The sequence below is a fragment of the Elaeis guineensis genome, chromosome 11 (assembly GCF_000442705.2).
Source record: "Elaeis guineensis isolate ETL-2024a chromosome 11, EG11, whole genome shotgun sequence".
NCBI lineage: Eukaryota > Viridiplantae > Streptophyta > Magnoliopsida > Arecales > Arecaceae > Elaeis > Elaeis guineensis.
The window spans coordinates 108,680,581-108,703,959 of NC_026003.2; the positions used below are offsets into that span (position 1 = coordinate 108,680,581).

Consider the following 23,379-nt stretch of genomic DNA (forward strand, 5'->3'; position numbering starts at 1 on the left):
ATGCAGCAAAATACAAAACCAAGAACATAAACTTTTCCAACTCTTTTCTTTGTGTAGAGATCAGATAACACATGCAAGGAGAGGAGAAAGCCGAAAAAGATCAAAGAGGATTAAAAGGAGCAGGAAAGGGACGAGGACAGCTCTTTGCATGGCAATGGAAGTCTCCTATCTGGCTGGAAATGAGGAGGATTATGTTTGCATGGTGATTGGACGAACATTCATGGTCAATGTCCCGACCTAATGCTATCCATGCGATTTAACCAATTGTCCATTTGTTGCCCCTACATGAGTTCCAATCAATTTTGAAGAAGGGTAGAAGATTTATTTATTAGGGAAAAAAATATTCTCAGCATTTTTTACATTTAAGGTCTCCAACTCCAATGGTATATACATTGCCTGGTAGATGTTTTAAAGGATCAGAAACTAAATATCCTTGTATAAAGGAATACATATGTGCACACTTCCTTCCAATTAACCCAAGCAAAACAACATCAATCTATTCAATTTCTTATAATCACCAAAATTTAAAGACCTTAAGTTATTAAGATGATTCTTTTGGGCATAAACAAGATCTTTCAAAGTTAAACTTTCGAAAAATACATACATGGTTCTGAAGAAAAGCACTGCACAAAGGAAATCCTATCACATATAAAAAAACCACTTGCAACTTGTGATTTTATAAGGAAGCATTTTTGCTTGTTGCAACTTTAGACATTAAAGACAGCATCCCATTAGAAGAAAAAATTCAAGGGGGCTGCACCTAATAATGAACTACATAATAGTTTGACCATTGAATATGTTAAAAGGTATAAGTAGCATAGTGACAAAAGAAGGGCTGCAAGTATCCATCTTTACGGTATTAGCTTCACAAATATAAAGAACAATTATTTTCTATTCTCATATGTTCTGAACCATTTGCATCATCTAACTTCTTAATAAAAACTAATTAGGAAAGGACAGAAGTACCTTATAACTCATGACTCATGAGTCTTTTCCCAAAAAATGCAGACCTCATAATGAGAGTCATAAGTTTAACAGCAGGCGACTTTATGCATTACATGAACTCCATAGCCATTAGCAGCAAGTAGCTATGATATTCCTAATTCACTGCATCACATGTCTGCATCATTTCCTTCTATAGGCCAGTGAACAACAACTTTCACTGAACCTGGAGTCAGTACAGCCTCCATTCCTGCAGGCATAAGCTTGCCAGTTCCCAAAAGGGTAATTGGCACAAAAGGAACGCATCTTTGCAGCAATAATAAATGCACCTTTCTACATGATCATAAATGAAATTTCCTATCTCAATTTGCTTCAAAAATAATATGTAGGTAAAGTTACATTCCACTATATGTAATTGTATTTAGTTTATCTGCTGAAGAACTCACCTTGAAGGAACCTACTTTTCCATCCTTACTTTGAGTTCCCTCTAGAAAGAAACATACAGATGCCCCTTTCTTGACCAAATCCATGCAATATTGAGGCAACCCTATTCTAAATAATCAATAAATTAATTAAAGAAAAAGGTCACATATCATGTATTCAAGGAACAAAAAATAAAGAACTGGACATCAATGTTGTTACACCCCGAACCTAACACCTGGATTGACCACGTGACATGGCCACATGAACCCTAAAGCAATGCCCTAAATATAATGCAAGGCCTATAAGATGACTCCATCGCTCAAACTCTAGATCAAGCCCATCCGAAACTATGTATCCTATAACTTTGAAAAAGGAAAGGATGGTTGTGAGCTTTACAATCCAATAAGAATCCCCCACACTCAAACCAGCATAAATATAAAATATCTTTACGATAATATTTAGCCGATAAGAAAATAGTCAGATTCATATATCAATAATTTGAATAATGTTCAATATAACAATATATATGCTATAAAACATACATATATAAGTCATGCCAACATACACATCAGGTCTAATTGTATAGCTACTCAGTTGCAAACATAGCACCATACAAAAATCTCGAGATACATGTTACTTATATATCATGCAAGCAACAATTTGATTCAACAATATTCCAATGAAATTATTCTTTTTTTATCATCTAATTACTATAGTTGGATCATGACCACATTATCACTCCGGCACTGGATTAAATCCACTCATGCTCCAGCCTGTGGTAGGCCAAATATACACCCACGTTTCCGCCCATGACCAGCAACTACATCTCAGCCACAGTTAATATCATAAATACTACATTTCATACATACCGACTAGTTCAGATATCATTCAATTAGATATGATTAATCATCTTGATTTAATTTTAGTACTGGACTAGTCACAACCATGCTCCAGCTCATGACAGACCAAACACACACCATGCTTCCACCAATGGTCAGCAACCATAAATCACATTTTAGCCCATAACTGATACACCATATGACAGAGTAGTCCACATGCTCCCTTTTCTTCCTCTCTAATAACTATGCAAAATTATGTTTGTCTTTCTAGCATTGGACTAATTACAACTATGCTTCAATCTTTGGTAGGCCAAACATAACGCTGTACCCTAGCCTAAGGCTGACCACCCAGCACACATATCACGTTTCTTGCATCGCCAATCAGTCCAAACACCGCCCATACCCCATTTATATTATTAAAGTCATAATTTATTTTTTGGCATTAGATTAGTTATAGTCATACACCAGCCCGTGGTAGGCCAAAAACAATACTACACCTTAGCCCAAGACTGGTCTAGTATACACGCCATGTTTCTTGCATGACTGACCAATCTAGATGCCACATACACCCTATCAATTATGTTAAATTATGTTTTCCTAACTCAACAATTATAAAGCACAAATTAATCATGAATCATACAATACCAATCCATCAACGCATGATATATGAGCTGGTATACATATATATAACACAATTATACAGGTATAGTTTTAAACAAAATTTTTCATAATCATGTAGATGATTGTGTGAATGAACCCTTACCTCTACTGATGACATATCCAATTACCGCGAACCTTGACCTGCTCCTCGGTCTATGAACTTGGGGGCAAAGTATTCGACTTAACGTCATCTTGTCCCAATAATTGCTCACCTATAGAGCCAATCCTCACCATCAAATCAATTGAAACATCAAGAATCTCTGGTGGAAAATTACAGAAAAACCAAGATACATGGTTGCATGACATTAGCCCAAGACCTCAGATCTCATAACCCAATCTAAAACACCTCCTAGCGTCGACCCAAACCTATCATGTACCTGGACCCTCCATTGGTCCTAGGCTATCAACAAATTAGAGAGAGAAAAAGTGAAGAAGAAGAAAGAAAAAAGGGAAGAAATTTATTTATTTGTTGATTTTTTCCTTTCTCCTCTCTTTTCCTCTCGTTTTCTTCTTCCTTTTTTTTTTGACAAACAAGGGAAGGGTGGGGTATGATCTCAATGGAGGAAGCCCAAGACAGACAGAGGTGGTGACCCCTGGTGGCTCCAGCCCTCGGTAGCTTGAGCACAGCCAAGTCCAGTGACGACGGCCAACTCGATAGAAGAAGAAAAGAAGAAAGAACGGAAAAAAGAAAAAACTCTCGGTCAGCCACAACCCATGGCAGTGACCCACATCAGCAAGGGACTCCGACAACTTTGGCCTTCAACAACTTGAGCACGGCATCATCCAACGGTGGCGGCCGGCTCGATAGAGGAAAAAGAAAAAAATAGGGGAAAGAGAACTCCATATAAGGCATCGGATTTTCATTAATTCCGGCAACTCGTCGATGGTAATTGGGCCATCAACGGTGGCCAAATGACCCGGAGATAGGCGTGGAAGAGAGGTTGGGGGTGGGTTACCTCATTCTGGCAATCAATTGGCAGTGAATCCTTAAGAACCATCCACAGAAAAACAAACTAGATGGATCCGAAGCTCCAGCGGCAATGGATCATGGATGAGGGGCAAGATGCCTAGAGGAAGTGGGGAGGGCGCTTTATAGCTGAAGGCTAGAGCTCCGATGAACTCTAGACTCCTGATCCCTATCAAAGTCGGGAAGACGAGGCGGACTCCATCGGGAGTCAGCCTCTCTACTTCTTTCACCTCACGTGCCTAGCATGTGAGGTTTAGAATTTTTTTAAAATTTTTTTTCTACTTTAAAAATCATGCGAACAAATGTAAAAATGTTTTGGGTGGTTAACAACCGGGTCCTTACAAGGGTATAGAACACTCATCCACTAATTATCGTCTTATAACTTCCAAATTTAGATGAAATGAGGACTAGAACAACTTTCAATTAGACAACACATTCCTCACTCTTTACAATTCGATAAACATGAAGGCCAATCTGGGGCATCCAATAAATGGATAATCTCTGGATTGATGACTGCAACAGAATCAAGATAATACAGTCCGAACATATATGTTTTCAGTGCAGTGGTACTATTTATAGATGGCTGACATAATGATAAATTTAAGAAACTAATGGTCCCATGCCTCCTGGCAATATGCATTGTACAGCAAGTATAATAGATGTGGAGTAAGATTTTCTATGATTGCAATCACAGAACAAAATCAACAACTACTTCATGGTGCATGTCAAATATTAAAAGGAAAGAAAAAAAATGAAGAAGAACCAGTACCAACTGACTCCTGTTTGTCTGGCTAAAAGGAAAGACACCCATAAGGAGAATTGCTCACCAGTGATTGGAAACAGAAAAATGCTTCTCTTGCCTTATGAACTTGAAGCACCACCCAAGAGAGAGGGGTGTAAATGTGCAAGAAGCTCTGGTGGTTGAAGATATGCACCATTGGAGTGTTCTAAGGGGCAAGATTTCCATCTTGTCAAACTCAAACTTATAAGATGGAGTGATGGTCAAGGTTGTCCATATCTTAGCAATCAAGTGATAAGCTCTCCAAAGATGCCGATCAAACAAAAGAATGTATGGGTGCGGCATCGCCATTGCCACTAACAGAAAGATTGCAATGTAACAGTCAGGACCTCATTTAAAAAGGCTTGTTGGAAAGTGTTATTTAGGTTTCTTAGAATTGTATAAATATCTAAGATCATTTTAGAGCATAACCTATGGGAGTAAACACATGCCTGTACAAATTCTCACATATTCTTCCCATTTAAGCACTTGCGCTCTCACCAAGCCAAGTGTCCAAATTCATTCAAATACAATTACAAGCACCATGATCCCATGGTTAGTTCTAATGGGTTTGTGTGACAATGGCCTCTAGTCAATATGGTCCATGAGTGGGTTTAATCTGATACTATTTACAGCAATCCAAGATCTTACCCAAAAAGACTATCTGAAAGGTGTGATTTAGATTTCTTAACTCTATATAAGCATCCAAAATATCTCTAGCGCATAACCAATGACGTACTAAACACATGCTTGTGTGAATCCTCATATAAATTCTTTTTTAACAACCCCAGACTTCACTGAAAAAAGTTAGTCAAAGGTGTTATTTGGATTCTTTTGCCACATATAAGTATCCAATATCACCCTAGTGTATAACCAACATAAAATTATACACATGCCTACATAGATCCTCACATACTCCCCCTGCTTAAGCCTTAGCATCCTTACTAGGCTAAGACTTCAAATCTATTCAAATTCAATCACAAGTACCATAATCCCATAGCAGCCACAATAGGCTCATGTTGCAATAGCCCCTAGTCCATATGGATCATTAGTTGGGTTCGATCTAATACCATTTGAAGCAACCCAAAATCTCATCCAAAGAAGATACGCGAAAGATGTTAGTTCGGTTCCTTAATCTTGTATGAGTGTCCTAGATATTCCTCATGCATAACTGATATGGGGATAAACACATGTCCATACATGTCCTTATAACAATCATGACAGTCACGGAGTAACAGCAAACTGCACCGGTTCTCAAACCTAGTAGGAATTCTGATTGTTATAGAAATTTCAATAGTATCAAGTAGCCACCAATAAATATTAGAAAAACAATGTTACGAATGTTCAAGAAATAAGTTTAATTTTTTTTTTATTTATGTTTCATTGTATAAAAAAGCAGATTGCCATCAAGTAGCTGCCATGGAGATTTTTTTTTTTTTTTAAGGACTGATCAAGTTTCAAAATGTTGGCTTTATTTTTCTTCCCCTTTCTTTTATAAACCTATTTGTGCTAACCTAGCTGCTTGATGGTTATTAAAGATAATAGATGTCATAGAAATTTGATAAATCGATCTTCTATTTCTTCTTCTTTGATATAAAAACCCATAAGGGGCTTTTGGTATAGGGTGATCCATCCAAAGTCAAGGATGATGTGTGTGGAGGTGATGAGATCACCGTATTTGACTGCACCATGATGATCCCATATGGCAGTGATTTCAAATCACCTCCACTTTTCAAATCACCCCCGAACCTAATGACGAAATACTCATCCTCGAGGTTGGGAATCTAAAATCACTCCTAAACAGTGATTTTAGGCTGAAATATAAAGACAAAAATATCCTTTAGTCTAGCAAAAAAGTTAATGTATCATTATGCCATTAATATATTATATCAACGTTGTATATATGATATTACATTATATTTGATACTATATATTATATTTATGATATATATTACATTATACATATGATTAATCATATTATTGTCGTATTATGATTCAATGATAATTTTATATTAGAGTAAAAATATCTTATTGTACTTCATATTTATATTTTATTACAGGACTAATAAATATATTTTTATAGAATCTATTAATTGTTAATATATTAGTAAATATAGTGATATTTTATTTGTAATATATTATATATAATTAATAAATATAATTTTATGGAATATATTATGGATAGTTTTGGTATTATATAATCAGTGATCTTGGATTCTTATAGAATACCAAATAGGTTACTCATGGAAATCCGAAGATCTTTAATCATTGGACCATGGCCCACCAAATGCCACAATCTGGATCATCGATGATCAGATCACCACAAGATTCAGATCACTGGTGATCTTAGATCACTGTGGTGATCCCATTTGCGTCACCAAACGGCAATGCTGCTATATATTATCCAGTAGTCACCATCAAAATTGGCAAAGATTCTACAAGCCAAAACAATTCAAGAAACCAAGATTCTTATCAATGTGCTTCTTGGAAGAACCTGTTATCGAGTACGCGGAATCATCGGTCAAGCCCGCAGTGGAGGCAATCTCTTGATCTCACGATTGTGAATCATATGCTGTTTCTTGAAAGGACTCGTGACGTTGGTGCCATGAAACCGGAGCTTCTGGCCGAATTGGTTACCTGGAGAAAACAAAATGTTCAGACAAGAAATATGGTTGGAATTTTTTTTAAAAAAATTATTCAATCAATCGAAGAAAAAGAAAGAAATGCTCTGACCAACGAAAGACGGCAGGATTCTTGACGAAGGGTGGGTGCGAAGGCGAGAGGGGAGCAGGGTTGGAGCCGGGCAAGGGTTTCCATTAGACAAGCGGGAAAGACGGGAATTGATGACAAAGAGATCAGAGGACAACGCTAGCTTTTCATTTAATCTCTTCTACAATACTACCTGTGCCCATGAAACTATTATTTCTTAGTATTTAATTAATAGTATGCTTTTTTTTTTTTTAAGAATTCTTTACCCAAATAATATTAACAATAAAAATTTTTACAAAAATAACGCATCTTTCAACTTATTTATAGAGATAATACAAAATCATGAAACGTCATTTGGAATGACGTTTATTGGATAGAAAATGCCATTTGGAATGGCATTTTTTCGCTATACGTCTCCACCTCCATGGCACTTCGATACACGTCATCTTGATAGAAAAAATAGAAAGCATCATTAAAAATGATATTTTTAAATTAATTTTAAAAAAAATAATCCACCACCATCTGGTTAAATTTAATTTTTTTACTGATTTATTATTAATTTTAAAATAATTTATGAAGATAATTTTAAAATAAATTACGAAAATAATCTACCTTCGATCGGAACCGGTCGTCCTCCAGTTTAATTCTGCTAGTTCTCATCTTCTAATCAGATCCAGATCCTCCCAGCTCTCATCATACTCGATCGTCCTTTGATCAGATCCTCCAGTTCTTATTCTCCGCTAGAAACGATCGAATCCTCCTAGCTCTTATCCTCCGATTGGATCCGATCATCCTCCAGTCGGATCCTACCAGCTCTCATCCGATGGATCTGGGTCCTCCCAGCTCTCATCCTCTGATCGAATCCAATCGATCGATCCTCCCAGCTCTCATCCTCTAGTCAGATCTGGTCATCTTCGGATCCTCCCAGCTCTTATCTTCCAATCGGATCCGATCTTCCCAGCTCTCATCGGATTCGATCGTCCTCTAGTAGAATCCAGATCTTCCCAATTCTCATCCTCTGATCATCCTCCGATTCGAACCGATAGGATCCTCCCAGCTCTCATCGGAGGTCGTAGTTTGATGATCAATCTGGAGATGATCTCCAAGCCGTCATCATCATCATGGATGTGTATGGATGTTGACCAGTAAACCCTAAACCTTAAACCCAAACCCTAAACCCTAAACCCAAACCCTAAATCTTAAACCTTAAACCCTAAATCAGAGGTCGCTAACAGCCAACCAATCTTGTGATGTGCACTAATGTGGACAGAACACTGTAATCTAATCTAACCTAAAGTTCAGTATGACCTGACCTGACCTAAAGCACTGTGTGACCTGACCTAAAGCACCTGGATACTGTGAATTGACCTAAAATTCCTGTGATCTGACCGACCCATGACCCAACAGGACTAACCAGATGTAGGTGCCTACATCTGATTATAGGCGCCTCCTAACCATGGATTGTAGGCGCCTACAATCCAATTTTGACAAAAATCCAAAAAAAATTAAGCACCCATGTAGGTGCCTACATTTGGATTGTAGGCGCCTAAAAAAAATAGGCGGCTAAGCAGATGTAGGTGCCTACATCTGGATTGTAGGCCTACAATCCAGGTTAGACACCTAATTTTTTTTAATTTTTTTAATTAAATATGAATAATGATATTTTATTTAAAAAATAAAAAAATTAGATGTTTCTGAATTGTAGGCTTCTACAATCCAGATGTAGGCGCCTACATCTGGATTGTAGGCGCCTACAATCCAGGTTAGGAGCCTATTTTTTTTAATTTTTTTAATTAAATATGGACAATGGTATTTTATTTAAAAATAAAAAATTAGGTGTTTCTAAATTGTAGGCACCTATAATCTAGATGTAGGTGCCTATATCTGGATTGTAGGCGCCTACAATCCAAGTTAGGCGCCTAATTTTTTTTAATTTTTAAAATTAAATATAAAATAATAATATTTTATTTAAAAAAATAAAAAAAATTAGGTGTTTTTGGATTGTAGGCGCCTACAATCCAGATGTAGTTGCCTACATCTGGATTGTAGGCGCCTACAATCCAAGTTAGGTGCCTAATTTTTTTTTAATTTTTTTAATTAAATATAAAAAATAATATTTTATTAAAAAAAAAAAAGGTGTTTCTGGATTGTAAGTGCCTATAATCCAGATGTAGGCGCCTACATTTGGATTGTAGGCACCTACAATCCAAGTTAGGCACCTAATTTTTTTTAATTTTTTTTAATTAAATATATATAATAATATTTTATTTAAAAATAAAAAAATTAGATGTTTCTAGATTGTAGGCACTTACAATCCAGATGTAGGCACCTACATCTAGATTGTAGGTGCCTACAATCCAGGTGCCTAATTTTTTTTAATTTTTTTAATTAAATATGGATAATGATATTTTATTTAAAAAATAAAAAAAATTAGATATTTTTGGATCGTAGGCGCCTACGATCTAGATGTAGCCTACAATATTTTAGATATATCAGCGTGTTAGGTGCCTACATCTGGATTGTAGACGCCTACAATCTATGTTAGGCGCCTAACATGCTAATATATCTAAAATATTGTAGGTGCCTACAATCCAGGTTAGGCGCCTAACATGCTAATATTGTAGGGCCTTGATGTCGTGGATTGTACGCCATAAATATATCTAAAATAATGATATATATTCCAAGTGTATTAGAGCATAAGAAATATAATTTTCAATATATGAAAACGATGATGTGACTATTTCATTACTAGTAAATGTCTGGTAATACAACATTGTTACATAATATATTTCTGGATATAAAGCAATATTTAAAATACAATCCCAAAAAATGATATAAAATAATATTGAAAATATATCTCCGCAGCCTTTAATTTCTTCCACTGCTTGAAGTTGAAGTGTATTAAAGTATCCTAGGACAGCGACGGCGATCGTGACCTTGTTCCTTACAAATACCACAATGATTCTTGCTTCTTATTTACCTATTATCCATCTCATTTCGCAATCTTATTGACTTTGATCTGCTTTTCTGCTTGGATCTCAAATGATGATGATTAGAAATATATTTGAACATACCTGTATTTATCCAATAATCTTCATGTGATAATAGATTAAGCTCACCACTCTAAGCATTCATATATGTTGTAATTGTATATGCATCATCCATAAATCTACTAAAATGTATTGTAATTTCTTAGCATACAGCTAAAACGTGTGAACATGGATATTTATACATGCTCCACTTTCTATAAGAATATTTTTTTCACTTAAAGTAACAGTATGTGAATTTTCTCCACCTCGTAACCCTGCACTTGCTCTCCTCGTCAGCACTTCATGTATGCCTCTTTGAAGATTGAACGTCATTACTCGATGCTGATTGGCTTTAACTTGATCTTCAGCAATCTTAATAGCAACATAAGGAGTAAAAAGATTATTTGGATTCTCCTGTATATATCTTAAGGCTTGGGCATGTCTCGTATTAAAGTATTTCATAAGATGGTAAAATATCATTTGAACACAAGCTGTAATTGACACATTCCTAGCTCTCCGTAAAACATTGTTAAAAATCTTCGATAAATTTGTAGTTAACACACTATAGCACAGACCATCATCATGTGCCAATGTCCACTTCTCTTTTTTTAACTCAGACAACTAACTCTAAGCCTCTTCGTTCACTGTTTTGATCCTACCAATGATAAAATTGAAATTACGAACTTGATGAGTGCTTTTTGCTTGCCATACTGCTCTTTTAACCTGCACATTTTTAAAATGAGTGTTGAAATTACTGCAGATATGTCATAAGCAGTATCGATGATAGGCACATGGTGGACTCCATCCAATAGATTCATCTGCAATGGTATTTAATATACCTAGATGTCTGTCAGAAATTAAGCATACTCCATTTCTGTCTTTGACGATATGTGTTCTGAGCTGAAAAAGAAACCAACTCTAACTGGCAGTCGTCTCTTCATCCACAATTGCATATGCTAAGAAAAAAATTTTATTCTCTGCATTAATTTTTGTTGCAATTAATATCTTACCTTTAAACTTTTCATACAAGTGCATGCCATCAATGCTAATTACAGGATGGCAGTGTCTAAAATCTTGGATGGATGGTTTGAAAGTCCAAAAAATATAATTTAAAATTCAAACATCGAAATTTATAGTTTGAAAAAAATCTCATGAAATAACAGTATCGGAGTTTGCATGTTGGAGTGCAGCCATATAATAAAGTAATTTTGCATAAGACGGCTCTCATTCTCTATAATATCAATCAATACCTTTTGCTTTCCACACCATGCTTTCCTGTAAGATACTGTGTACTAAAATTGATCATTAACGGTTGCCACAATAGCTTCAACTCTAACACTAGGATCCTTCTCAATAATATGTTGGACTAGTATGTCAATCATCCTTCCACTGATATGTTTGTGATCTCGACTCAACCTCGTAAACAAACAAGTATGAGGACCCTCATATTTTGTCATTTGAAAATATCCATACTTTTTCAACAATGCAGTACGAAGCCTCCATTTATAATTTTGTACATTACTTGATGATGCACATCATACGGATCACAACTTCGAATGTGACTGCATCACATTGTATGTCCGATGCTTCATAATGTGATAAAGATCAACAGCTCACTTTAGATAATTTTTACTTTCAAATATTAGATCTTTCGAAAATTCAGTCATCGAGGAGTCCCAAAATTGATAGTCAGAATTCAATCTTCGACCAGTGCTAATACAACCACCATTATCTAAATTTATATTGTTAAAAAATTATGAAGGTTCGTGCAAACGAGATTGAGATTCTCTCACATTGATATCATCTTCATCACCATCTTTATCTTCATCATCATCATCGCTATTGTCCTCATCCATTCAATAGTCTTCATCCTCACTTTTATCTGACTCAAAACTTAGATTATCAGAATTTATTCCACCATCTACCCAATCATCATCCCCTATATGAGTCTCGTATCCTGCACTTACCACTACTTTCACCATAGGAGAAGTCACCATAGCAGAAGATATCACAGGAGAAGTCACCATAGGATTTTGAATAATTGGATAATTAGGACCAACAGTAGTAGAATATTGTTCTACAAATATGATCTCAACACTATCCGTTTGCACCATCGAAGTTACTAAAGGAGAAGAAGGCTCAGGAATATTGCCTTCTTGGGTTAAAAGCTGACTATAGTACCCAAAACTCGGTACATCTTCTTTTTCAATATATAATTTTAAAAATCGATATTCTGAATATTTCAAAAGAAATGTCAATATTTCTTGGATATCTTCATCATCATCAATTGGTATTAGGATATACTTACTCTACATTAACTACCCCCCAACAGATTAGAAGGTCTCCATTTCAATTTGAGTTCATATTTTTCTTTGTCTACAAGAATACTACTGTATAAATGGTCCAATAATTCTTGACGTGATAATGACGAAAATATCCTAATCATCCGGTTTGCAGAGTGACTGTACTGCACGCCAGCTTCGTCATTCTGTATTATACCATCATAATACAATAGTAGATGAACCCAAATAGTATCCATTTTCTCACAAAAATCTATGACAATATCAAAATAAAAAATTTCATATTAATAATTATTTTATCATTTCAAATAACTTGATAAATATGTATCTTATAGGCAAAGATATATCCTATCCCATTCAGAAATTACATCAATTCTATAAGTTAATCACAATAATCAAATGATACACAATAGGGACAGAAAAAAATTTCGACAGTATTTCTCTTTAGTTCTCACCACACGGCTAAAAATGTGTGAGAAGAACTAAAGAAAAATACTGTCCAAAATTTTTTTCGAATCTTCTGCATATCATTTGATTACTGTAATTATTTATAAAATTAAATATAATTTTTAAACTGTCCAAACTGGACAATCAATTGATCAATATATATATTTTATGGTATCCATACAAAAATATATAATTAAGTTACAAATTTTTTTTTGAATTTAGGTTGAGATTATACTTAAGTCAAGTATTTTGAAAAAATATACACCTACAACCTAATATTTATGAAAAACCTATAATTTAATCCCCATCTTAAGGGGTTAACGTGTAGATTTTTCGTAGATGTTAGATATGTAGGTGTACATTTTTCAAAACATTGAACTTATATGGTAATTTTGATCTAACCTCAATAAAAAAAAAATTTATAATTTAATCATATATTTCTGTTTACAGATGCCGTAGAATATTCTACATTACTCAACTGACGGGTCTATGGATGTCGGATGCCGAATGCCGTAGAATATTTAAAATTCTTAAATTAATCAACAATATTAATCAAATTGAGTTTAACTCAAATAAAAAAATTAAAAAAAATAAAAAATATGGTAGTGGTGGGATGGGGGTTGGTTGAAGGCTCTGGACGGAAGCACGAGGGGTGGGAGGGGAGGGGTCCCATGACGGGAGAGGGACCGTCAGAGGAGGGGGGCAAGGGGGCAGCCGCTGCCACTACTAGGGGGGTGAGGGAGGCGGGTGGAGATGGGGGCGGGTGCCGGGGGTGGGGCTACCGCTGGCCAGAGGGAGTGAGGGGAGGCAGGAGGGGAGGGGTGGCGGTCGCTGTTAAGGGGCGAGGTTGCTGCTAGCCCACTGTCGCCAGTGGGGGTGAGGGGAGGCAGGTGGGGAGGGAGCGCGGCCGCCATCGGGGGACAGGGCTGTCGGGGGATAGGTCTGCCATCGGGCCACTACCGTCAGGGACAGAGGGGAGGCGAGTGGGGACGGGGGCGGTCGCCGTTGAGGGGCGGGGCTGCCACCGAGGAGTGAGGGGAGGCGGGTGGGGATGGCAGTCATCGTCGGGGGTGGGGCTGCCGTAGAGCCAAAGGGCAGCAGGGGCCAAGGGGGGTGGGTGTGGCCGCCGCCCCGAGCCAAAAGGGGGTGGAGCTGCCTGGGCCGGGAGGGTGGGGGTGGCTGGGGGTGTTCGGGGTGGCTGCCGCTGGCAGTGGCAGAGGGAGAGAAGAGGGAGAGGGAGAGAAGAAGGAGAGAAGAGGAGGAAGAGAGAAGAAGGGGAAGAGGAGTTTACCAGCATGGAGGAGGAGGAGGAGGAGGAGAGATCAATCACCATCGGAGAGGAGGAAGTCGTCGGAGAGAGGGAAGTCGCTGCTAGAGAGAAGGAAGAGATATGATTTTTTTTTTATGATTTTTTTTATATATATATGAGAAACGGAGGGTGGAAATGATATTTTTGAAAATGCCATGGTGAATGGCGTTTTCAAAAACGTCATTTCATATGGCGCTTCTCTTTTTTTTAATTTTTTTTAAATTTTTTTTATTTTTTTCTGTGTCCTGATGGGATGGTTTTTTTTCTATTTTCTATCTTTTTTCTTTTTTTTCTTGTGTTGTCTTTTTTTTTTCTGTGGCTGACTTCATTTTTTTTCCTATGGAGAGGTTGAGGATTGAAAACACCATTTGCAATGGCATCTTCAAAAATGCTATTTGAAATGGCATTTTTTAGCATTCGAAGGTCTACGAGGGATGGGGGAGGTGACGTGGACTAAAGAATCACCATTTCAAATGACGTTTTCTATCAAGAAAATGCCAATCCAAATGATGTTTTATGGTTTTGTATTAATTTTGTAAATAAGTTAAAATATATATTATTTTTGTAATTTTTTTAATATTATTTGGGTAATGGGCTCTTTTTTTTTATCCTTCTTTGGATCTAAATCTGGATCTGACTTGGCCTAGTCCCAGCTACATTTGGGCTGGATACCCTATCCCATCCAAGAAAAGGAAGTCCCACCTCATAACAAAAGAAAGAGAGTAATTCTTTGTACACTATATACAGTGTACAAAAAATACACCATCCTATTTGATTGGATCATATAGCCATCATTTTTTAACATATTTTCTATTTTTTCATTTGAAATTTTGAATGATGAAAATATCTGTCCTCTTCTGCAAAAATTATAACATCCTATGACCATATTATGACGTCCTATAGTCAAATTATGACTTCCTATTCATAATTTGGTCACAAAATATAAGAGATATTTTTATTATTTAAAAATTTTATAAATTTTTCAATGATGAAAATATCCTTTTCTCTTTATGACTTGTGAAAAAATCATAACCACTTGTGTGCATGAAGTTATCATTTGACTGTAGAATATTATAATATGACCATAGGATATCATAATTTTTTCAAAATAGAAAGAATATTTTTGTCATTCAAAATTTTAAATAAAAAAATAAAATTATAAGTATTAAATATGCTATTAAATGTGTGTTGAAAAATGATGGTTATATGCTCCAATATAATTTGATCCACCACACGTGGTTTACAAAGACTTTCTCAAAGAGATATCTAGATTGGTAAACAACTTTTTTTTTCTCACGGATACACATTTTTTTACTCAATTTCCAGGGTCCAAATCTTAAGGATAACATAACTCAAAATTCAAAATTCTGACCCTTGCCTAAAGTTAGAGGGGGTGTGACCACTAAAATGATGCTCAAGTAAGGTCATGTTGAAATTGACGCAACCTGAATGACCTTGGAGGGTCTAAATAAATTTTACAAGCATGGCCCAACATACTTAGCGAAGGGTTTGATTAGGTCTCAAATTGTCACCTAAAAGAAAACTAAATTGGGTCCGTGTCATGCTTGTTTCAATGTTGAACCGACCGGACCTTAGGCAACTCTCTCGAAAATGTACATTGGTCCAAGTTTCTCTGAGCTCTAATAGTACTACCATTGTGCCAAAAAATCTAAAATTTATAGCAATTCGCCAATTTTTGTATAACTGGGAATGATGCTTGGAAGTGATTTACTTGAGCTAGTGGGTGAAAAAAACATAGATTGCCAAAACTGTTACTTGGGCTCATAAAGTACATTGATTAATATTAAAATAAATTGGAGGAAATGGTGCAAGAAATGTCTATTATTACAGTGCAAACTCGTTGAGAGGATCATCACATTATATCCTATTAGATAGTACAAAGACCCGATATGTATGTCGAGATCCAACTCAACCTAAAAGCTTGATTTTGATCCCAGTCATTTTATTTCATTCATTTTCCCTTTCACCAATTATTCTATATGGGACTTAGCCTCACACATTGTTCTCAACATACTCATAAACTCTTCATCATCTAAAAATATAGAAAAAAAGTAAATCAGTTGGAAAAAGAATATATTTACCAAACTAAATGATAACGGAAAAAACTACTTTTAATTGTTATATATGCTTCCTCTCAAATGTAATAGATATGCCCAAAGATAATATGAATAGTGAATTTTAGTGGCTTACTAATGTTGAAGTATCATGGAAGTACAATGCAAAAGAAGAGTCATGCTGCATGTATGGTGGGCTATTTTATGCTATGACTAAGTCTAATTAATAATTCAATTTAATTTGTGGCCTCTAAGTGCAAAAGAATTTTATATAAAGTGTTCTAAATTGAGTCTTTATTTTTTTTTTTTCCTAAAAGAAGACAAGCCAAGAGCCTATTGAGATATTATGAATCGTGGTGGAGGCAAGATGAACTTCTAGGTCACTAATGCCCAACCCTGGGTGACTTTACCAACTAAACCAAATTTTCTCAAAGTGACCATTCAGAAGCAAATAAAACGTAACCTTCATTTTGGTGGATATATGAAGTTATAAAGTCTGTAAAGATACATTTCTGTCGACGATCAGCTCTCACAATATCCCTGACTTGAGTCGGAAGACTGTCTCCATCCCAAGACTGCTTTCTTAGAAACATAATCTGTTGAGAGGAAATTTGTCACTTACGCTAAAGACATAGATTAACAGAGGGAAGGTCGATGTCACAGCATAGTCAGAAATGAAAATGTTCGATCTTGAAGGAATATTTTTTTTTTTGTACCATAAAAAAGCTATCCGAAGTCATTCAGTACATAACTCGGAACCTCCTGATCCCTGCTTCGGCTCCGATGATCCTTGACTCCTGGTGAACCTTCTAAGCATAACACTCAGGATCAACCGATCCTGACTTCCATCTCAAGCCTATCACAGTCTCCATGACAACCAATATTTGACCTCTATCCAACATCTGCAGATGACTAGACAACTAAATTGGTCGATCTTCGACTTTAGTTGCAGATATACTTCAATCCTCACTGGTTTTATCTCACTGAATGCAGATGATTCTAGCTGCTTCTTTCCTTCGACATCTGTCTCTATCGGACCACACTAAATTCTTCACGAATGAAGTTGGTCCAATCCTATTAGCGTCCCTATTTCAAAATTCAAAGACGCCCACGATGGTTCCGGAACAGATAAAGCAGGTATAACCATCTTATTTCGGAAATTTCGATCGAAAATTCCGTCATATCGCACCTAAATCGGTTATATAACTTGTCCAAAATAGTTCTTCAACCTTCGTCTACAAAAAAATCTCAAAGAGACTCCTAAAGCACGCGTGAATAATCTCTCTGCACTTTTTCTCACTATTTTTCTGATTTTTGACTTAAGCATTGGAGGGTTTCCGCTAATTTCTGCCAGGACTTGTCTTGCAGGATTCTCTTCCGGGAGGATGCGTCACTGCTCCAACATTTTAGATTGAGTTTCAGATTTCAGCGGCAACATAACCTTTTTTTTCTAAATAAAAGAATTTTAATGGTTTTTTATGTGATGCCATATGTTTCCACTTTTCAATACACTAAGAAGTAAATATAGTTTTTATAAAAGGGATTTTCCATATTGACTTATTTGTTTCCAGTACATGCTAGAGTCAAGCCCAATTGGCTTTCAAATTTTCATGCATCCTTGGCCACATATATTGCTATAGGCGTTGATATAAGAAGAACAATAAGGAGGAGGAGGAGGAGGAGAAAGAAAAAATGCTTTTATTTTCTGTTACCAGCTATAAGAAGCCAGCTATATAATTGCAATGCTAGAATTTTTTCGTTTTTTTGACGTAAGAATTTTTTTTTGATATATAATTGCGATACTAGAATTAAGATGTGACAAATGCACTTGCACTTTTGGTCGCCATAGTTTTTGCTTTTCTCTTGGCAATGAGAGGGAAAAGTAGTTGATAGATAGGACATTCAGGAATGCAATTCCTCTCCAACCATATATGGTTGCAGGAAATTCCTATTATTGAGATAATGCAACAGATTTCTGTGAGTTGCGCAACTTGTATCTGCATGTAATGCATTAGGATGGTTGGTTTTAAATGGAAAGAGAATCTAACTTCATTTTCTTTCTTTTTTCTTTTTTAAGACACAGAATTCTCACCTTGCTTTCTATTTTCTACATCAAAATCTCTCACATGCACAAGCCATTAAATTTTTGTCTGGCATGGATTTTATAGGATCTGCTGTCATTTATTCAGCAGATGGTTAAGCATCCAGCTAGCTGAACATCTCATGATAATTTATAACAGTAGATATCTCAGGAGACACTATTCTCACAAAAAGAGTATCATAGGGCCGTGCAATCCAAGGCTGGAATGAAACCATATCAAGAATTGGTTTCAGATGAATAACACTACTGCCTTAACTTGGGGCTTCTTCGAAACCCTGTTACTTAAAGAACCATTTGGTTAGTTCCTACCTTTGCTTGGAACATAGTGAATGTGCTTCCCTTTGTGTCTGCTGTCATGGACCCTACTTCTTCCCCCGGATTCTTCTTTCCATTGCATCGGTAGGATAAGGAATCAAGGAAACATCAACTGCCCAATTGACGAGAGCATAATTTTTTACATAGATTTCCCATCTACAGACTTTGATTTGTATATCACCTCTTGTACTTAATTTGTCATGTCAAGCAGTTCTTTATCATCAGACCATCTATGAGAAAGGGTATGAGATTCTTGTAAAATGGGACCACTTGGCATGGTCTTTAATTCTCCACCACTCTTCAAAAAAATATCAGCGTGTGGTAGTGTCTCTCCCTCAGCTCCCTACGTCCTCTGCATCCATTGGTTGTCTGAATTAAATGCCCCATGGTACTGTCATTTTAGACTCGAAGAAGATGTTGCACAAAGCATTTGGCCATAACCATGAGATGGAAAATTGGATGGCAATCCGTGTTCAGCTATGTGAATGCCAATCTAAATGAAGGAAAAGGAGATGCCTCAAATTGTTCAACAAAGTGGTTTTGAGATGCCTCAAATTGTTCAACAGAGGAGTTTTATGCACCAATATGCTCTTTTGTACAACTTGACTCATCATTGCTCACCTAAGCGCAAGCAGAATATGGACCTTGGCATCTTGTGGCAGATCAAAAAGAGCTTTATATACTTGGTAATGTGGAAAGGTCTCACTATGAAGTTTTATTTTTGCCCCAAGTTAATTTCTGGCTTTCTGCCATTTAAACAAGACAGATTAAAAATTGTTATAGGCTTCACAACATTTCATTTTGCTGGCAAAGGCTAGAGTTGGCTCTTGTATTGCCAAATATAGACAATAAAGTCAGCTCAATATAATTTCTGCAGTTTCTGATCTGATGAGTCATGTAGGCTATATTGAGTATGAGAGAACCAAGCACAACTTTGTCATGGGTCAGAGAAACAAATCTATAATACAGTCAATTTTTTTTTGCCTTATACTCGGTCTACATTCTTGTTCAGGTCAAGCCTTAGAGTTCCGCTCACGACAGAGATGCATCAGAAGCATTTGGAGGCGCAGCACTGACATGGTTTGTTTGGGAGGATAATTGATATGGCCTAGCACCGCTTTGTTCCATCTTCCTTGAGCTTTACTATCTACCGTTGAATCGGAAATGCTAGGTGGCTTCTCAATGGTCTTGGAGATCACTAACTTGGATATTAAACTCAGAGGCCCACTGATTTTGGTCCAAACAAGGCCACTGGAAGTGTTGCAAAAAAATCTTGCTTCTGTCAAACCATCTTGGGTTCTTGATCCATCATATTGGAAACTCACACCAAATGCAATCTTCTCTTGGTGTTTCGAAAAGCACAGATTCTGGAGAAAGTAAAGGTTTTCGTTTGGTTTGCACTGTGAAACGAGCTCTATATAGGTGAAATTCTTGCAAGAAAAGGATGGCAAGTGAGCTCTCTGGCTGTGTACTTTGTGGAGCAAGGGTGGAGTACTCCATCAATCATCTTCTTGTATCATTTGGACTGCCATTAAATCTCAGCTCAAACTTATGGGGTGGCCTGCTAACTTACACAATCTTTGGACAGCTTGGAGGAAGTCAAAATTTGAACTCACAGTAAGACGTGCCGCGTATCAGCTTTTCGCAGCTTATATTTGGAAGGTGTGGCAAGAAAGAAACACCAGTATCTTTCTGAACAAGAACTGTTCCATCTTTGCAGTGTTACAAAAGGTTCTACAATTATGTAAATTCTGGGAGCATCTCTGCTCTTCGAGGTTTGCGATGGTCATGACAGACTATGGATCGACCTGGCACCTCAGACAAGATCTTCATCTTGATACTCTCCAGCAATGTTCACTGTTCGGCTTCAAAGAATCTTCAACTGCATATAAGGCCTTCATCTGCATACATCTTGCTTGCTGCATAAAAAAGCTGATTGAGAGCATCTGCACTTTTCCTTGGTGGTTTCCCTTGCTGTATACCATACCTGTACCTCTAAATTCATGCTCTGAATGGCCACTTATAGTGCTTGTAGATCATATCATCTCTGTACTTGTCTCCTTGGAGAAGAATCTTCAAACTCCTGTAATTTCTCCCTTTTAACTACTTTCGTCCAATAAAACAAGTCCCTTTTATTCAAAAAATACCAGTCCCTTGATGAGCTTAGCAAGCTAAACTTCTGCCAAATCTCAAAGTTCGGCAAAGATGATTGAGTTTTTCTTTAAAAGAGAATGTTCCAGAGAGATGGCTTTGCCCCTAGAGAAATGGATGGTCCCATGCAGAAGAAGGATGGTAAAATCCTATGAAAAAACAAAAATTGTTACGATGTTTTATTCCTCCTGTGACTTTGGGGCTTTTGAGTATTTTTTTTTATCAAGTGCTAGTATTGATTTTGTTTTTGGGAAAAGGAAAGGGAAACTCTTTACTTGGAGTTACCTGACTCCAAATGCTTAGGTAATTCGGGTTAAAATATTGGGCTATTGTCCATTCATTTTGGATGGTCAAATATTATTTTAACATTCGTTTTGGCCTTTTTGAGACCTTTCTCTAGGTACTCTTCTTGTAATGAACTGGTGTGTACATTAATTATCTTCTTTCTTCACAAAAGAAAATTATAGTGAAATGTGCAAAGAAGTCATCTATTGTTTTTTCTGATACAAAGAGTTAGGGAAGACCTAACTCATGTAGCATTATATTAGCTTAGCTAAAAGTTTACAATACTTATTTATACATATGAAGTAATATGAGAAGAAGGGTACTGATTTCCCATCAGGCATCTGCTCACTGATAGGGATTAGGTTACCAAAATGTCACTACGGAATTACAAAATTTATACTTCATGAGAACCTATCTGTCTTTGAATCCAGCTTTGAAATGCCGACGTTAGAACTTGAGCAGTGCAGCTGCCAAGCTTCGGTCGCTTTTCCTATTTAGGATACAGCCAGTTTTATCCAGTTAACTTGTTTAGGGAGTTCCTGATTAGCTGAATTGGCATTAAATCCTTGCCTGTAATGTGTTCTGTCCAAGAGATGAAAAGCCTAGCTGCTTATTGGACCATAATATGTGAAAGATATGCATGATATTCAAAGCATCTCCCATTTCGTTCTTTTCACAAACACTAAAGTCCAGTAGCTAGAAAATCATATCTAATCCATTCGCAAGGGGTTCTTCGGATTGCCGGTTGTTCCATTCACAAGAAGCCACCTAATGTTGCTTTCTGAAAAATTATTATGTATAGTTTATTGTTATTATCATTGCTATAGCAATGTGAAAGCTACATAATAGTTTCCTAGATGCATATCTAGCACTTCTGTAATCAGCTAATGCTGGATAAGGCTGACTCTGTACCATGTTTCCAAGTAGCCTGTGGCACTAAATTGCAAATAATTTGCTAACTGGTGGTTCCATAAAGAGCCTTACAAATTCCATTCCATCTGTAAGGTACCCTTTAATTTTTATATATATATTTTTTCTATTTTCCCTTTTGTTGTTTTGTTGCCTTACAGGAGCACAAGAATATATTCTGTGAGAGAAACATCCATGAATCTTTTCACAGGTAACACCACTGGAAAAATGCACTTGCACACTAACTAAATCTAAGTATTATCATATATACTAACATTAGCAAAACACATAAAGCACCAATTTTATTTAGAACTATATCTAAGTACTCCAAAGACATTCATTTATTCATAATTCCAAGTGCTTGTAATTTTCACATTATCATGCATGCATGAACGTTGTCATCATTAAAAACTGCAGCCATCTCATCATCAACTATCATAGAGTAAGCTGGGTCAGGAAAATATCCACACACACTGGAGTTGTATCCATGCCGGTAGTAATTATAAGTTGACGAGTATGTCGAGTCCTCAAGATATTGAATGGCAAATGGATAGTACTGAGAGTCATAAGGGTATGGCCAGAATTCAGCCTTCCTGCCGGTCCGCCGCACTGCCTTGAGGACCTTCCTCTGATCCACATATCCAGTGACCGTCACCTTTTGTTTATCCATGTCTATTTCCACAGTATCAACCCCTGCAAGAAAATTTTATCTGCTAACCTGGACTAAACTTAATGACAACTTCTAGTTGATGGAGATTTAGCTAATCTTACCATCCAACTTGGAGATTGCCTTCCGTATTCTCTTCTCGCATCCTTCACAGTCCATGTGGACATTAAGCTCCACAATCTCGACATGCACAGGAGGAGAAGACAGACTACATTAGAATACATTAACAATGAAAAAAAAAAAAAAAGAGGGACATGGGTTCCACAAGTGGTTAGAATGAGAAGAGTTTTAACTATGAGCTTAGATACGTATGTGTTGCTGAGATACTTACGGACATGGCATTGGACAATGAGGTCCGCTGCCGTTGGAAACGGAACATGGCGTGCTAGGAGTCATGAGAGCTAGAGTGCTTTATATAGATGAGGAAGGGGAGAGGGATCAATGTGTGTAAGAAAAGTGTGATGCAATGGAGG

The 23,379-nt window shown here is 36.7% G+C and overlaps 1 protein-coding gene, 1 long non-coding RNA gene and 1 pseudogene across 2 annotated transcripts; 1 reads left to right on the plus strand and 2 right to left on the minus strand.

Annotated features, from left to right (window-relative positions):
* Positions 1 to 709: 709 nt before the first annotated feature.
* On the minus strand, positions 710 to 14,427 carry LOC105054380 (1-acyl-sn-glycerol-3-phosphate acyltransferase BAT2, chloroplastic-like; annotated as a pseudogene).
* Positions 14,428 to 19,298: 4,871 nt separating this feature from the next.
* Positions 19,299 to 21,038, plus strand: LOC140852538 (uncharacterized). Its single transcript, XR_012135428.1, has 2 exons — positions 19,299 to 19,580; positions 19,907 to 21,038. It is a non-coding gene; the product is annotated as an uncharacterized lncRNA (long non-coding RNA).
* A 1,531-nt stretch (positions 21,039 to 22,569) lies between these two features.
* On the minus strand, positions 22,570 to 23,309 carry LOC140852502 (heavy metal-associated isoprenylated plant protein 45-like). Its single transcript, XM_073245777.1, has 3 exons — positions 23,238 to 23,309; positions 23,011 to 23,086; positions 22,570 to 22,932 (listed from the first exon to the last, which is right to left on the minus strand). The coding sequence occupies exons 1-3, from the start codon at positions 23,283 to 23,285 to the stop codon at positions 22,610 to 22,612; spliced, it is 447 nt and encodes a 148-aa protein (XP_073101878.1). The 5' UTR covers positions 23,286 to 23,309; the 3' UTR covers positions 22,570 to 22,609.
* Positions 23,310 to 23,379: the final 70 nt, after the last annotated feature.

Bases quoted from the DNA above. Each gene is read 5' to 3' on its own strand.
- LOC140852502 (XM_073245777.1), bottom strand. From the start codon at position 23,285: ATGTTCCGTTTCCAACGGCAGCGGACCTCATTGTCCAATGCCATGTCC. The intron at 23,087-23,237 runs GTAAGTATCTCA...GTGCATGTCGAG, and splicing joins CATTGTCCAATGCCATGTCC to ATTGTGGAGCTTAATGTCCA. The intron at 22,933-23,010 runs GTAAGATTAGCT...ATTTTCTTGCAG, and splicing joins GGCAATCTCCAAGTTGGATG to GGGTTGATACTGTGGAAATA.